Source organism: Hippichthys cyanospilos, chromosome 2, assembly GCF_059441005.1.
Source record: "Hippichthys cyanospilos isolate Australia breed blue-spotted pipefish chromosome 2, RoL_Hcya_1.0, whole genome shotgun sequence".
Classification (NCBI taxonomy): Eukaryota; Metazoa; Chordata; class Actinopteri; order Syngnathiformes; family Syngnathidae; genus Hippichthys; species Hippichthys cyanospilos.
This window is the reverse complement of record NC_142370.1, coordinates 34227554-34244718: the sequence shown is the minus strand read 5'-3', so window position 1 is coordinate 34244718 and position 17165 is coordinate 34227554. Positions and strand designations below refer to the sequence as shown.

The 17165-nt window shown below is 41.7% G+C and overlaps 1 protein-coding gene across 5 annotated transcripts in view; it reads left to right on the top strand.

The window, feature by feature from the left end:
* Positions 1–17165, top strand: part of agrn (agrin) — a 294106-nt gene that overhangs the window by 216957 nt on the left and 59984 nt on the right. For 4 of the 5 annotated variants that reach the window (XM_088403131.1, XM_088403140.1, XM_088403121.1 and 1 more), the window contains 2 exons: positions 5957–6331; positions 11501–11626. In XM_088403131.1, coding sequence (XP_088259257.1) covers positions 5957–6331; positions 11501–11626 — 501 coding nt within the window. The remainder of the gene's footprint in view (positions 1–5956; positions 6332–11500; positions 11627–17165) is intronic. The other variant, XM_088403158.1, reaches the window with a different exon arrangement.

Here is a 17165-nt window from a genome sequence, read left to right as displayed (position 1 = left end):
GGGGGGTGGCACTTCTCCGGAGGCGGCCATGTTTGTTATAGCTACGGACAACAGTAAATGCAACACCTCCTGCTATCCGTAATGAAAAACACTAATTGTTACACACTATCCCTTTGAGAGCAAATACTATAACAGAAAAAATAAATTAATAAACAGAAGTAGACCAGCGCCTGACGAAAGACGGAGCTGAAAAGAAACGGTCAAATGTCGCCCTCTAGTGATGGCGGAAAGTTTGGCAAAAATACACGGACGGGCTGACAGACCGACAATTACAATTCCGTATGGCTTGACAAAATGACGGATCGACGATGATGGAAAGGGGGCGGGGCTCTGACGAATGTCGGACCCGCAAGAAAAAGTACGGTGTTTAGGGTGAGGAATCAACATTGCAGCATGATTAAATGCCAGAAAGAGTAGATAGGGCCCCTTTAAACAACGGGGCTTTGCACCAGTGAGCCATCCGACACCCCCCACCCCCAGCCCCGCCCCCCCGGTGGGAAGCGGCCATTGACTTGGCAACGCCATGTTTTCCTCCCATATGGTGTTATCACCTGTAGGTTTGCAGCAAATTGGCAAAAAATGCCAGCGTATGGCATTGTCAGCTTGCGCGTTAGTCAGGCTTCCGTCGCCTTCGCCGGCTCGCGTTCCGAGGTTTTATTTGCCATTATTCCATCCCTCATCCTCCCGCCATTGTTCGCTCTCCCGCTGCCGCCTTTGTTAACGTGTTGACTTTGTCACTCTGTCGCCCCCTTCTTCTTTTGCCCGCCTTCACTCTCCCGCTTGGAACTCAACATGGCTGACACCCCAAACAATGTTAATAAGCACATTTCAACAATAAGTACATGCTTTGAGAGCAACCGTAATGATTTCTTTTCTTCTGCTCCGTCTGCTGACATTACCGCTCGCAGGCTGGCTGGCCAAGACGGAAAATAATAGCAAAAGGGATGCCAATGGAATGTTAAAGCTGATTGATCAAAATCCAAAGTGGAAAAGCTGAGATGCATATCCTTATGCTTTGAAATCAGTCTTTCTCAAATAGTCGGGGGGGGGGGGGCAAATGCGATGCTGGGAGGGGCGCGAATGACCCCAGGGAAAAAGCTTTGTTTCTGCCATGTGAAGTGTAATTGCATTAAAGCAGTTCTCCTCGAATAGTGGGGCGGGATCAGGAGGGGGAGCATGTAAGGGGGGACTCGTATGACCCCAGGGAAAAGGCTCTGTTTTTACCATGTGAAGTATAATTGTAATAAAATAAGGATTGGTATCTTTGTTTTCAATTCAGGCACTTTAATGCACTTTTTTTTCAGTTTCAGACTAATCTGTAAGTAAGTGCTATAGAAAGCAGTTAACAGTTTATGAAAGGTTTTTTTTGGGGGGGGGCATGAGATCATGTCGGGGGGAGGGCTCAGATGACCCCAAGGAAAAGGCTCTGTTTTTACTATGTGAAGTATAATTCTATTAAAATAAGGATTGGTATCTTTTTTTCAATTCCGGCATTTAATGCACTTATTTTTTTTTCAGTTTCAGACTAATCTGTAAGTAAGTGCTCTAAAAAGTAGTTAACAGTTTGAGTTTTTTAAGGGGGGGGGGGGGGGGGGGGCATGAGATCATGTCAGGGGGGGCTCAGATTACCCCAAGGAAAAGACCCCAAGGAGTAAGTGCTCTAAAAAGTAGTTAACAGTTCATGAAAGTTTATTTATAATTTCATTTTGTTGGTTTAATGTTAGAAACAATACAGTTTTAGGTATACTTTTACAATGTTTGTAGATAATAATTTTATAATGGCGGGGGGGTCACGATACCATTTTAACATAACTCCGCAAAAAACTCAGACCTTCTGAAAGAATGGCTAAAAATCCAGTCGACGCTTCCCGAAATCTTGTCCAAAGTTTTCCCGGGAGAGCGGAAGTTTCTTCATCTAAAAAGCTGTAACTATCTGCAAATCCCGCGGGACTTCCACTACTTTTGGAGATGCGGTGTAGCTTTTTTCCTCCCTTCTTCCTTTTACCTTCTGGCATTATCTCGCGCGTCCATCCCGCCAGCTGACACTAAGCCCGCTTTGCAGAGTGACAGGTGTAGTCAAGGGGAGCGCCAACGTATGCCGCCGCTACGTCTCCGATAGCATCTCCAATTCTTTTGCCAGCTACTCCAAATCTGTCCCCATACAAAAAAAATGTTCCGAGCTTCTAAGCCGACACTTTTCCCAGGTCCCGCGCCGTCCCAGGTGGTATCGCGTTTCACACCTCGGAGAGGAACTGTCAGTCAAGGAGGTGATTAGAGCGGTGCGATTAGGCTGCGTACGTCATGTTTGGCCGATCCTAATGAGGATCGTGTTGCTGTCACCCACACTGGCTCATTCAATCCCAAAGACGTACTTTGCAGTTTTTTTTTTTCCTATTTAAAAGTCTAGACAGTTAATCCGGTTTTTATCAAATAGAGGGGGTGTGATGCGATGGCAGGGGGCGGGCGCATTGGGAAATGGGCTTTGCTTTTGCACCGTGTGGTGTTATTGCACTAGGTGGCGCACCGGCGATGTCATTGTCAAAGTTTGTGCGGGAGTTTTCAACGAAAAACAGTTCTAAATCAAATTCATGATTGATATGATGGACAAAAAATCTGCATGTTTTAGACCTTTTCTTCAGGTGAAAATATTTAAGTATTCTTCATATTTTTCCAATCTAAGGGATTGTTCAAAATTGTTTCATTCGTTTCATCATTTTTTTAAGTACTTTTAGATAGATTTTTTTTTTCATATTCAGAATAAGCTGTAACCTCTATCAACTTGCATTACTTTCACTGCTAAAATCAGCAAGTTAAGTGACCTGATTTTTAAATCTTCGGTTTTTAAAATGACAAAGTAATTAAATTCTGCACTATAAGGCGCACCTTCAATTAATTACCTATTTTAAAACCCTTCATATATATATATATATATATATATATATATATATATATATATATATATATATATATATATATATATATATATATATATATATTTTTTTTTTTTTTTTTTTTTTTTTTTTTTTAAGGCGCATAGAATAGAATCTACAGTAGTGGCTGGTGTTGTTGTGTTATGCATCCACTAGATGGAGCTGCGCTAAAGGGAATGTCAACACACCAATCGGATAAGTCAGTCAAAATTTATTAATAGACAATCAGAAACTGAGAATAAAGATGATATGTGCAAAGTACAATCTGGAGAATGGGAAAAAATACTGAATTACATTAAAAGACTATTGAGGTCAATGCTAAAACAAATCAAGAGTTTAAAAGAATATGATTATGATTGAATTATATATTAAACTTTTTAATTTTTTTAGTCAAACTGCAACCAAAAAGCTTAAAATATATTGTTATGTTGATCTAAAAGAGTTTCTGGATTTTTTTAATAAAAACGTGCTGTTTTTAGTACAAATTTGCAGTTTTTGTGCCTTGTCTCAATATAAAATTCGTCATAATTGGAGCATATATAGCAAAATTTCAAACGGGGTGTTATAAAAAACTTACATTGTAAAAAATACTTGTATAACAATGTACATCATGCAAAGTTAAAAATTGAAGAACTGGCAATTATTTCATTTATTCACCCTCCAAAAATGAAAACACAATTTACGCGCTGTATAAGGCCCACCAGATTATAAGGCGCGCGCTGTCAGCTTTGGAGAAATTTGAAGGGCTTTAGGTGCGCCCGCCTCATAATGTGGAAAATATGGTAATCATTGCCCAACTACCTTCCACAAATGTATTCCCATGGTAAGCGCGGCCGCTTACTCGCTTAAGTCCAATCCGCATACTTAGCGGTACTCACTTTTCTTCACGGGTGCTTTTTGTCCTATTTATCATTCTTTCATCAGCGTCCCTTTTTTTTTCCGTGGGTAACGACGGTCCGTTTTCAGCGACTTTCCTCCCCTCCATATTCTGAGTGATTCTTTGCCGAGCGAGCGCATGTTCGCCGCGTTTGTTGCGGCGCCGACGACGTTGGCGCCAGCGAGCGCGCCGCCGCCTTTGAAGCCCTGAGTTAAAGCAGCTTTTTATTTTTTTTTTTCACGGCCTATTTCCATCAATCATTCATCACCAGCGGCGCTGGCTGTTGGTGATTAAAGCTTTACTCCTGCAAGGCAGCATGTGAATATGGATAGAAAATTCAAAGGCGCTGGCGTACACAAACATGAATAGAAAGTGGGCAAAAAAGACGCGGCGTTTGCATCCATCGATTGCAGCACTTCAGTGCTTATAGTGCTGAGTGTCGTCTGTTGACAACATCCATATTCGTCATGACTTCATTGGATGTATAAAGAAAAAAATGAATGGCGTGAACCACAAAACAAGGTGTCAAATCGCACTGGATGCTTGATTTGTTTGTTTACACCTTTGAAATTAAAGCCAATATTACCGCAATTCCCCAAATATAAGACACACTTTGCTTTTATAGTCATTTCACATTCATTGGGCTTTATATTCAATAAAAGAAGCGAGCAGCCTGAACCGACGTCCGAGTTCATCTTTTCTTCACAGACAGGAATATTACGAAAACAAGGAGGATCATGTATAAGTCATAATGTTGCTAGCTCTCCACCGTTTAAAGAACGCGGAAATGTATTTCTTTTGACTCGTTTATTAATTGCGTTGTTTGGCATATACGCACAATCATAAATTTGAAGGAGCACAATTTCAGGTATTTATGGAAAAATAAACGTGAGATGCATCCCGAGGAAAAGGAAAAACAAGTTTGAGCGCAATTAAAGTTACGCCAATGGGGCGTTCACTAACCACTCACAATGTAGGAAATCTGAAACACACTTGACTTGAGTCATTCAATCCGAAAGACGTAAATGTATGTTTTAATAGTTCAGGTACTTATTACAATATAAAAATATTGACTAAAGTTGTGTTTAATCATGGCTCGTGCTAAAGAGTTAATTATACACAAAAGATTTACTTTTTACTGCGAAAAAACATCAATAGAAATCAATGGTAGTAAATGAGTTAAATTTGTATTAAAATATATATTTGCAAGAATAGTATGTTTGCCTCACAGTTCAGAGTCCCGAGTTCAAATCCAGCTGGCTCCGGCCTCCCTGTGTGGAGTTTGCATGTTCTCCCCGTGCCTGAGTGGGGCCTCTCCCGGCACTTCTACACCCCCCCCCCCCCCCCCATTCAAAAACCATGTAGGCCACATATCTATTTGAAGTGTTGGCTTTATTTCTTCCACTAAAATTGTCCAGAATTATTGAGGTAAATTTTGATTTATTTTTTTTCTCCATACCCAGCACTCATTTTTACTCGCCATAAAAGTTTAGTCAGTCAGTTACCCAGTGATTTCATTAAAGCATCAAAGCAATCCGTTTAAACTTAATTCTATTTTAACTAGCCCAAACAAGCTTGAAACCAGAACAAAAATGACTTCAGTAACATTTATTTTATCTTCCGGGTGAATTCCGCAGTTTGGTTTTCGTCGTGTTGTTCTTCAGAGGTTCCGCTGCATGATCATCCACGACAGATGTTGCGGTCTTGATTTTCACCCTTGTGCAATATTTTGTCCAATCCTTTCATCTTTACATAAAAAGAAAAGCATTGAAAGAAGACACTAGAGAGCTGAAATTTCGCCCAGGTGGTGAAAACATGTCAAATTTCAACACGATACAACCACTTAATGATCACCATATCTAAAATGCGCCATCTCTTGGCTGGAATTCCTTGAGAATGACGTGGAAGTAAATGACCGAAAATGGTCAAAATACTTCAAGCGCGGTCAATGTGTTTTCCTAATGACATTGCTAACCTTCACTCAGCTGTACTTTCATTTTCGTCTTTGTTATTGACACGCGTTTATTTTTCCGCCGTCGGCGTCACGGTAAAGTTTGTCGTGAAATGGATAAAAGTCACAAATTTCAAACATTTTCATCACGGCTCCGTCATTCATCCATTCCTTGCTTCCTCCCCTTCCCTCCACCAGAAAGCATCTCCGAGCGGGCCGAGCGAGCCACTCCAACCCCCCTCGCCGCCGCCACCATCACAACGCCGGCCCCCTTAAATCATAACAAGGTGTGGGCCATCCCGCCTCCGAGGACTGCCGAAACGACGCCGCGGCCCCCCGCCACCACGCCCTCACCCACCCTCACCTCCCACCACCACTCCATCCGCATCCAAGCCCAGTCCAGCCCTGCCCCCGGCGCCTCTGGCGGTAGCCCCGCCCGCCTCGCCAATTCCTTGGAGGGTTCGGGCAGCGGGGAGCCGAGCGGCGATGACCAAGCCGAGGAAGAGGAGGAGCGGGAAGAGGAAACGGGTAGCGGCGTCCCAACAGAGGCCAGTGGGGCGGAGGAGCCTTTTGGTAAATCCTTGCTCTTTCATGATCACACCCATAACGCTTTCGCGGCCGTCCAAATATCTGATGTCATACCATAACATATTCACGTCATCAAATACTTGGTCAAGTTTCGAAATGTGTTTATCCTTTTGTGTATAATGTTCAGTCGTCGACCTTTCGATGCAGTGCTTTTCAGTCGCAGAGTTTCCTTGTTTTTTGCGGTTAACGGGGACCGCGCTAAAAATTCTACAAAGTAGCTGCTCACCAACTCTCAACTCTTTCCACAGCATCGAGCGCTGGCCCTTCCCCCACAATGCGTTGCAACTCTTCTTAAAGGGCCAGCCTCAGTCTGTATTCTCGATATCGCATGCCCCACCCCTCCCCCTTATGTCGGTCTGCGCGCAACTCTCTCACTCACAGCCACAAACGCACAGCTTGAGAGTTGTGGAGTTGTTGCCAAATTGCCCTTATATAATGCCATGACTCTGTTGATGTAGAATAACAAGCAGTGGTTCAGTTTTAAGCAAAAGAGCCTTCAAAACAAGATCGTAGAAGGTTGTTAGACTGCTTCGGGCGCTGCGTTAGGACTGAGCGTGGGAGTGTTATTGCAGTACGTCGGACTTTGGCTAAAGATGATGGATGGATGGATGGATGGATGGATGGATGGATGGATGGATGATGGATGGATGGATGGATGGATGGATGGATGGATGGATGGATGGATGGATGGATGGATAGATGAATTGATGGATGATATGGCTAAAGATTATGGATGGATGGTATGACTTAAGACGATGGATGGATGGCTAAAGATGATGGATGGCTGGCTGGATGGATGGATGGATGGATGATGGATGGATGATATGGCTTAAGACATTGGATGGATGACTAAAGATGGTGGATGGATGGATGGATGGATGGATGGATGGATGGATGGATGGATGGATGGATGGATGATATGGCTTAAGACGATGAATGGATGACTAAAGATGATGGATGGGTGGATGGATGGATGGATGGATGGATGGATGGATGATATGGCTTAAGACGATAAATGGATGGCTAAAGATGATGGATGGAAGAATGGATGGATGATATGGCTAAAGATGATGGATGGATGAATGGATGAATGGATGGATGGATGATATGGCTAAAGATGATGGATGGATGGATGGATGGATGGATGGATGGATGGATGGATGATGGATGGATGGACGGATGGACAGACGGACGGATGGATGGAAGGAAGGACGGATGAGCGTGCAAGGACCTCGACCAAGACCCACTTTGTTGAGATGAATCCTGCCACCTTTTCAAAGAAGGCGATTTCTGTGATATTTCGCAGGCGTAGCCAATGTTTTGGCCTGTGACACGTCTCAATTTGAGTAAGAAAGTCACGGGCATGGTTCATCGTCACTGCCCACCGTCCATTCTGTCATTCTCCCGGCACTCAAATAGCTAGCGAAAGAATCCACTTTGAGCCCAGCAGATGAAACCGCTGGCCCATATCCGGGTCTCTTTGGAACCAGAATTGAGAGGATGATACGACCGGCCGCTTTGAGGTGTGAGCGCGCTCGTACAAGCCGCCTTCAATCGGTCACAGTCACATGACGACCCGTCCCAAATCTCTCCCGACATGCCCCGCTGCGCCTTCCCTTCAGTTCCTGTCTTGTTTTGCTTTCCGTCCAGCCACCTCACTTGACAGCCCGCAACAAACGTATAGTGCGCTTGGAACGGCGTGCCCCCCCTTTTCCCGATGCGGTTTTCTCTCTCCTCCTCGCCTCCCTGCTTCCCGAGCATCTCAGATTTATTCTCCTGTCAGATGCTGACCAACGCTCGGTGACGCAAGCAGCATGTAGTCCGTCCACCGAGGAGACCTGCTGTCTTGTGTGAATCATGGCGAGTCCAACCGTGCCCGATTGTTATTTTTTTTCTTTACATTTTATTCCTAAGATTTATCTGTGGCCGGTAAAGTGGAGATTATACAATAGCTCGTGCTAGTGTTGGGAGAATTCGGAAAAGCGAGCGAGCAATTTTTAGAATAATGGGATCGCAGTCGATGGTCCTCTGCGCGTTGGATTTTAGGCCGAGTCTAATCTGTCCGTCGTAGATTTGATTTGATTTTAGCCCATCCAATGTGGTCCATATTTTGTTCAAAATTAGTTATTGATAATTACCCGTCCAGTGTTGTCCATTTTCTTGTCCTCACAAGGGTCACGATTGGGTAGAAGGGGTGGACCCTGAATTGGTTGCCATAGCACCCAGAGAAAACCCACTATTTACACACAACCACAACAATTTGGAGGGTCCATTATACCTTTCATGCATGTTTTGGGGATGTTTGGAGGACGCCCATGATTTTAGAATTAGAATTAGATTGCTTGTTGTGTTCACCCGGAACGAGCAAACGGGAGTGCGTCACATCGAGGTAGGCTGGAGGGGTGGGCTTATATTATTAAAGTACAAAAACTAACAAGGTATTTCTGTCAAATGATACAATACAGTAATAATAATAATATTAAAAGTCATTCTCCAACCCAAGTCCGTGTTGACGCACTCTCGTTTGCCCTTTTCAGGTGAACACAGGGCAAACGAGATAGCGTACAAGCAATCTCATTGGATACCAAGCTGTCAATCAAAGTGCTTTTACAAGCCCTGATTGGCTGGTTTTGTGGCACAAACGTAACGCGTGAGCAGAACTGAGCGAGCGAGAGCTCGATGTTGAGCAAACGCGATATTGAGCGAGGGAGGAGTATCGCGAGAGAGAGCGAGATGTTGAGCGAGAGAAGGCTATCCCGAGCGAGCAAAAAGGAATTTTGAGCGAGCAATTTCTTTTTCTGTGTTCAAACTCCATCGGCGCGCGCTCAAACTCTTATTATTACGCGCTCAATAGTTTATTTCTTGCTCTCATAATCTGTTTTCGCTCGCTCAGTTTGATTTTCTCCGCTCAAATTTTTTTTCGCGCACAAATAATACGCCATACCATCGTGCTTTTCACACAACTGTGCCAAAAAAAAAAAACTTAACGTAAAGTGTCCGCACATAAAGAACATGAACATTTTCACGACCGTGATGCATTCTCTGACATTGTGGAAAAATCAAGCTCTCACATTTCAAACAAATAACAACACTGCGAGATGAAAGCACACTCAACACGAGGGCTTAAATATAGCGGTGCAGTCCGGTATGTAAATGAAGCAGGTGTAGGGCTCGCGCATATATATTAGTGCTCCATTGAAGTGGGCACTTAACACCTGCGCATGTTATATGTGAGAGTTTCCCCTACGGCTCCCCACGGAGTTGTCTCCTTTCCACTCGGCGTTGCCCGCCGTCTCCTTTCCAAGCCGGCGTCCGTAAATCTCCCCAGCACACTCCAACAGATGCCCTATAAGCCCCTCATCTTTCCCCTCCCTCCTTCCTTTGACCGCGAGTCCTTGAGCAGAACGTCCCCCCCAGTCTCTTGACGTCTTTACGACTTGTTTAGCCGTTAGCTGTTTGCCTCCATGATTATTTCTGATCGCCGAGCGGCCGTAAACCGCGGCGCTCGGGCCGAGACGCCCCCGCCGCCGACACCGTCATTAGAGAAGATGGAGGTTCACTGCTTGCGCGGTGTATTACACAGTGGGTCCGGGATGGAGACGACGCATTTTTATGATTTTTTTATGTTCTGAGGAAGCCGCGTATACAGCGAGCGACACGCGTATCTTTTCTCATCGCGAGTGGGGGAGGGACGGCGCCGTCGACGCCGGCTATCAGTCACATCTCTTTATGTGAAAACACCGTTGGCGTTTTGACTTGACGGGGGCCTCGTATGACAGTGCGCTAATTTACTGTCTGTCTGGGCTTTTTCCAATTCCAATTTGTCAACAAATAGTTTATCTGGCTCATTATAAAACTTCACAATGGACATAAAAGATGAGGGAGGACGGGGTGAACTGTCTGGAGCAGGAAATCGGACTGCCGTCGCATGCAATTTACATCCAAAAGGCGGGAGGGGTTACACTTATCTAGCCTTTGTTGTACTAGATTGGGGTGAGGCAATAAATCAAAATAATTCAATTAATGTCATTTTGAAAATTGTGAAATTGAGGGTGGAGAGTGGCAGGAGGCGGGGTGATTCAAATAAATGGTGAATAAATATAGGATCAAAATACTGCAGAAGGGTTAAAGTGGTTAAAATAATCATGAGCCATCTAAATTTTACTCATAATAAGCAAGATCAAAACAACATAAAAATAAATCTAAAATAACTGAAAAAGCTTGATCAACAGTTAAAAACATCTGATGAATTAAAACCTAATAATTCATCTACTTGATCTATTTTTAATCTCAGCTACAAATCTCTGTGAAAATACCTCAGCCAGTTTATATATATATATATATATATATATATATATATATATATATATATATATATATATATATATATATATATATATATATATATATATATATATATATATAAAATTATTTTATGGCAATTAAGATTATTGTGTTATAGAAGATAAAACAAATCTTTGCTAAAAGCCGTGGCTGCATTCTCAGCTGATTGCTTTGCATTGATGTGCTAGGCCAAATTCATACTTCTAAAGTGCTAAGCAAGAATACATATTTCTCAATCTTTATCAAAGGTGTCATTGCCGCATTACAATTTAATTTAACATTCATCAGACAACGTTCACGCGCTCTTCCATTCTCATGTCTTCCTTCTGCCCACCCTACCGCAACGGGGGCCTCTCAGGTTATGTCAAACTCAATGGTAGCCAATCAGTGCTGTCAGGTTCACCTCATAGGCATTTGTGAAAAACTACAAACAAAGAAGGAGAAAATGTATTCATTCCTGCTCATGCATGAGGAGAACGTAGAAGGACTGCACGGATACTGTCCATGTTCTGAAACAGCCTCTCCGAACCCTCGCATTTTATTTGGTTCAGAGGTCCCTATGTTACACGAAGGTTCTGAGTCAAGGCTCAGAGTGTGATTGACAACCCCTAACTATTTTAGCGCAAAAAAAAAAAAATCTAATTACAATACTGAAAACATGAAGTTAGAGTTCAAAAATGTAATACGATAAAAAGATAACAATTATTTTTTTAATCTCAAACCCCTGGAGAGTGTGATGAATTCAGAGCGATTTTCGTTGCTGCGGTTTGTAGTTTGTTTCTAATATTTGCACCCCATCCCGCCATCCAGGACCCACAGCGGAAATTCCCGCAATAGCCATCGCTGACCACAGGTCGTCTTGCGACAACACGGAATTTGGATGCTGCCCCGACAGCGAGACGCCGGCCAGCAGCCCGGATGGAGCCAACTGTCCGCGTAAGTGTCCTGTCATTTCAGAAGAAATCTTGTTTTTTCAGCATTGTCTTTTACAAATTTCACAATTTCCATGCGTACAACGGCATGTTTAAAAATATACATATATATGCGGGTATTTGGATTGACTGCAGATATAATTTATAAGCATATTTTATACCTTTAAAAGTTATATTTTACATTACTTTTTTTTTAATAATGTATGCATTCTAGAGATTTTTGGGTTGTTTATTTCCAATGTTTATTATGAGGGTACTAATATTCTGCCATCTGCAGTAAACAAATAGATGAACAGCTGGTGCCTTTTCTGCTTTTCATGAATCACCTCCCTCACATGTTGGCAGATGGATAGGAAGTAAACAAATCTCACGTGGGAAAATATGTACAAAGTTTATCATGACCGAGAAGACCATCCTTTCACAAAATCGATGTGTTCAGTCAAATAACAGAATGGAATTGTTAGAATATACGAGCGAAAAGAGCCCGAGTGAGCCGGGAGCCGTTGTAAGACGCGGCTCCACCCAAAGACGCCGTATAGGACTTTTTTTAACATTAAAATCAAGTTATTTCACAATTTCAAATCGAATGATTGACAGGAGATCGGATTTTAACAAAACAACCTCGAAGAAGAAGAACCTCCCACACTCGCTGCGGTAACTAGAAATGAGATCATTATCTAGGAAAATTGTATACGGATACCTAAAGTTGTATCCTTTTTAATATTACCATAAAAAAAAATCATTTTGAATCAACTTTTAGCAAATGTTTGCTTTTTACAAGGTTTTTTACAGGTTACAGCTTATTCTGAATTTGAAAAAAGGAGCTTCAAGTGCATCAAAGAGTGAAATAAGAACAAGACAATCCATGTATCAACTAAAAGCATTTTTGACAGACTGAAGAGTTTAATTCTGAAAAAAATGAATGAATAAATGCAAATTTATCTGCAACATTCCCCCCAAGGAAAGAGAAAACATTTCACCGCCCCACACACACACACACACACACTTGCTGTAGTTACTATAAATGAAATAATTATCTAGAAAAATTGTATAAGTACTCCTAACATTGTATCCTTTTTAACATTAACAAAACAAAAACGCAGGGTTATATAGGTTACATCTCATTCTCAATCTGAAAAAAAAAGCATAAAAAGGGCATCAAAGTGCCTAAAAAAATGTCAATTCTTATTCAAACTAGAAACATTTTGAACAACTGAACCGTTGCTGACAAAAAAAACAAAATGTGGATAAATAATAATAAATGCAAATTGATCTGGAACATTATTACCAATATCTAAAATATTTTAACCAGAAGTAAAACCAAAGTATAAAACATTGAGCTAATAATATTCTGAATCACATGAACCATTCATGTGATTTAATTCAAAAGAAATGTCAGCAATTTCATTGAAAAGTCTCTCACTCGTGGACTGACTTCGACAATGAGCGCGCCACAGCGCCATCCGATGCCCTAGATGTGCAATTGCTCTCACATGACTTCCAAACTTAAATCCAGTTCTATACTTACTCGCATCTCTCGCCGTGTCACATGACCTCATCCCGACAAAATATTTATAGACGAACGTTCATCCAAACGCCTGATCCCCCAGTGAATTTATTTTAAGGCTGCGGTGCTTTGAAGGAACTGTCATTGTCTCTATTTGCGGTAAATCTTCATCTCCCCCTTTTTTTTCCTGCACTTTTAATCTCGGCCGCTCTCTCCGCTACTTCTTATTAGTCAGTGGCACTCTCCAATACCTCCCTGGAGTGTTACATCTCACTTTTCTGTCCGGATGAAGCGGGTCAGTGTCAGTCCAGCTTTGTAACACTCGATTTCTCTGCGGACCCGGGAAAGGAAAGAGAGCGGAGCGGCCACCGGGCTTTCGGTCCCATCTTTCCAATAGACTTGCTTCAAAGTGATAAAGTGCTGCTCCGCGCTTCCTCCGATCCTTTACTTGAATTCTGTGTGTCTTCTTTTGTTTTTTTTTTAACGCGTTCCACCGGTGTTAATATAACTGCTAAGCGCCTGTGGTGTCCCAAAGTAAATGTCAAACCAAGAGAATTACCTCCCCCACACCCCAAATCTTTGGTTGAGTCACTGTTTACCTTCTTTGGCCTTTGCAGCCTTGTTGCAAATGTATTCCTCCCAGAATAGAATAGAATAGAATGGAATAGAATAGCGATGTCACTGTACAGCAGTGCTTCTCAAATAGTGGGGCGGGCCCCCCCTGGGGGGGCGTGAGGTGATGCCAGGAAAAAAGGCTTTGTTTTTGTCATGCGGAATGTAATTGCAATAAAGTAATCATTTTCTGCACAAGGGTTGAATAGAAATAAATAGTAAATAGAATAGAAATATAAATGATGAGTTTTACAGGAGTGCGGTCATTGTTGTTGTTTTATTTGCGTTCTTGCTTTTGTTGTTTTAGATCAAAATTTGTTGTTTTAGCTCCGGGGAAAAAACTGTCGCAGAGTCTGTTTGTCCCGCTTTGATGAGCCCTGTAGCGCCGACCAGAGGCCGACAGTTTTAAATCACATATTTGTCCAGCAACACAGCTCACTTCTGTTTGTCACATTATGTTAAACCATTATTTGATTTAGCCAAGGAGGATGGAGGCGGAATTTTGAACGCCTCGTCAACTATGCAAATCGAGTGACACGGCAGCTGCACGACGGTGTGTAACCCGCCTCTAAAGGAAACGCAACTCGGCGTCTAGATCAATAGGCCGCATTTTACATCAGCTGACACGTTCAATTCCACTCAACTGCCCATTTCCAATCTCCCGAGGATTAATCGACGACCGGTTCGTCGTGTCGTTCGCTCGGGAAAGGCTTCAGGTTCTATCATGACCGTAAACAGGATAAGTGCTGAAGATAATGGATGGATTGAGAAAAACCTTTATCCGGGACCCAAAACACAATCGACAAACGCGCTCGATGGAGTGAAAACTAACAGAACTTGATTCACCCTTTTGCTAGGTGGCACGGTTTAAACTATGAAAAAAATGTAAACAATAGCTTTTATATCTTGATAGGAAACCCACATGATTTAATCATTTGCTGTTATTGGTGTTTAATACATTGACAGAGGGTTTTTTTTCCTGTCCGACTGCTATTTGAATGCATCACATGCATATTATGAGGATGATGCTACATCTATGACTGTGTGAATTGATTTGTGTTTTTTTAGTATCGTTAACCAGCGATTGAATCCGATTATTATTTTTTTTTAATGATGGTGTCTTAAAGACTCAAGCTAGCTAGATTTGCTAACACAGTTATGAAGGAATTGCTATAGCTAATGCATTGATATCCATGTAATATTTGACTTGTTTATTTTGTGGGTCTTTTTTGGCTCGCTTTTTGGCTCTTGGCCAGGAATTATAAGAAGCTTTTTAATTCCCAAACTTAAGACGTTGTTTAGTAAATTCAACCTCGGCAATACTTTGTTTCACTTGTAGTGTACATGATGAATGGTTTTATAAGAGAGGTGATTGAAACAGCTGTGAAGCATTGTACTGTGAATCGTCAGGATGTGAATCACTAAATCGGGGTTGCCTGCTAAAACTTGACATTTAAATCCAGCCTCAATCGTCTCCACTTTTATGTGCACCACACTATTCACACACCGCGAAGAACATTTGTTATATCCAATCAGCTTTAATTTATAGGAATATTTTTGGCTTTACTGGTTTCCATATAGGCCAGGGTTGTCCAAAATAAGGCTCTGGGTCTGTCTTTGGCCTGTTATCCAATTTAAGTGGCCCAAGACATATACTAAAAATAACATTTGCTTCTATTTTAGCTTTTCAAAATATGAACTATTATTGTTTACACGCAAAACCGGTTACCTTAAATTTTGACATGTTGTCACCATCTGGGTAAAATTTCAGCTCCCTAGTGTCTTCTTTCAATGTGAAATCCCACACGAGGGTTAACCCAACAGTTTCATCAAGAGGGGCGAAAATATATCACAAATGTTTCCCGAGGCTTCATTTTTCTATCGCTTATGCTAACGCTAATACAGCATCAAAGATAACGGCCAACGATCGCGTGCGTTAGCATTAGCGATGCGCTAAGGTCCAGCTTCCCTTAAACCCTTTCTACGTTGAATATCCGCTTCGTTTTACAGTTCAGTAGAAGCTGATGTTCCAAAAACTCTGCCGCTCCTTTTTGACTTTGGTTTTCGGACACAGTAACAGCCTGGTGCGACACCTTCTCTGATGTTTGTCTCTCGCACATTTAAACTCTCCCAACTGGTGTTTTTTCCTTCTCTTTTTTCGCTACCCTGCTCATTGTCCCCGCCAAACTTTGTTCATTTTGCTCCTGTTTTATGGACCCCATTAGATGTGAATCAATGAGTCACCACCTGTAAAAGTACTGCAGAAGGAAGACTGTTGTGTCTGGCGTCCTTTTTTTGTGTGCGCTTTTCAGCCAGGCTGCAACAGTCGCAGCCCCGCTGCTCTTAAGAGACAATTAAGACTATCTTTCACGATAATCATACAAGTGCTCCTCCCATTTCCCCCCTTGCCAAAGCTCAGACAGGGGCAACCATGATTGATTTGGGCAATTTGGTGCGTTGATTACGAGCGGCGTGGAAGCTCCGAATCTCACACATCCCCGCTCCGTTTGGAGTCCTCGACTCGGGAGGAAAATCCTGCAGAGAGCTGAGTAATGTTTTGCGACGTAACCTTCAAAGTTGTATTCTGAGGATCATCTCTTTGCCGAGGATGGTACTTTTTCCGCTGCCCCTTAGACGTGTGATCATCGATCGTTTTATATAAATATATATATAAATATATTTTTTTAACTCAGCCTAGTATATTCAAAAGTGATCAGTAGCAACGGGAACTGTGTCAGGAGGTCAGCATCAAAGAGTGCAGATTTGATAGTATCTGAATAAGTATCTGAAAATCCGAATCGGAGGCACTCGAGTGTTGCTAGCTAGTGGATGATGCTGGCAACACCGTGAAAAAGAAAGGCCCCACGAAGTATCGTTCATTTATCATTAGAGACAGGAAATTTATTGTATAGCAATTGTTTTTTTCAAATCAGTGGTCTACACCAGGTGTCAAACATATGGCATGCGAGCCGTTTCTGGCCCGCAAATATCTGAAAATCAGATATTTTTTCAATGAAAAGTTTGAGATGTTTTATGATTAATAGTAATGTTAATAATTAATACCAATGTTGTGCTTGTACTATTTTAGACAGTATTTAAAAGAATAATTCACTTGACGTGTTGGAAAGTATATTCAAGTATCCTATAATAAACATTTTCTTGAGAATATAATACACAATATATACATAATAATATAAATACTAATATATATATATATATATATATATATATATATATATATATATATATATATATATATATATATATATATATATATATATATATATATATAATAAAAAATATAATACATGACATTTATACAAAATATAATATAGATATGTGAAATAAGTAAAAAATATATACCATGCTTATTTGTTTTTGGTCCAGCCCACTTGGGAATAGATTTTTGTCTAGGTGCCTGCAA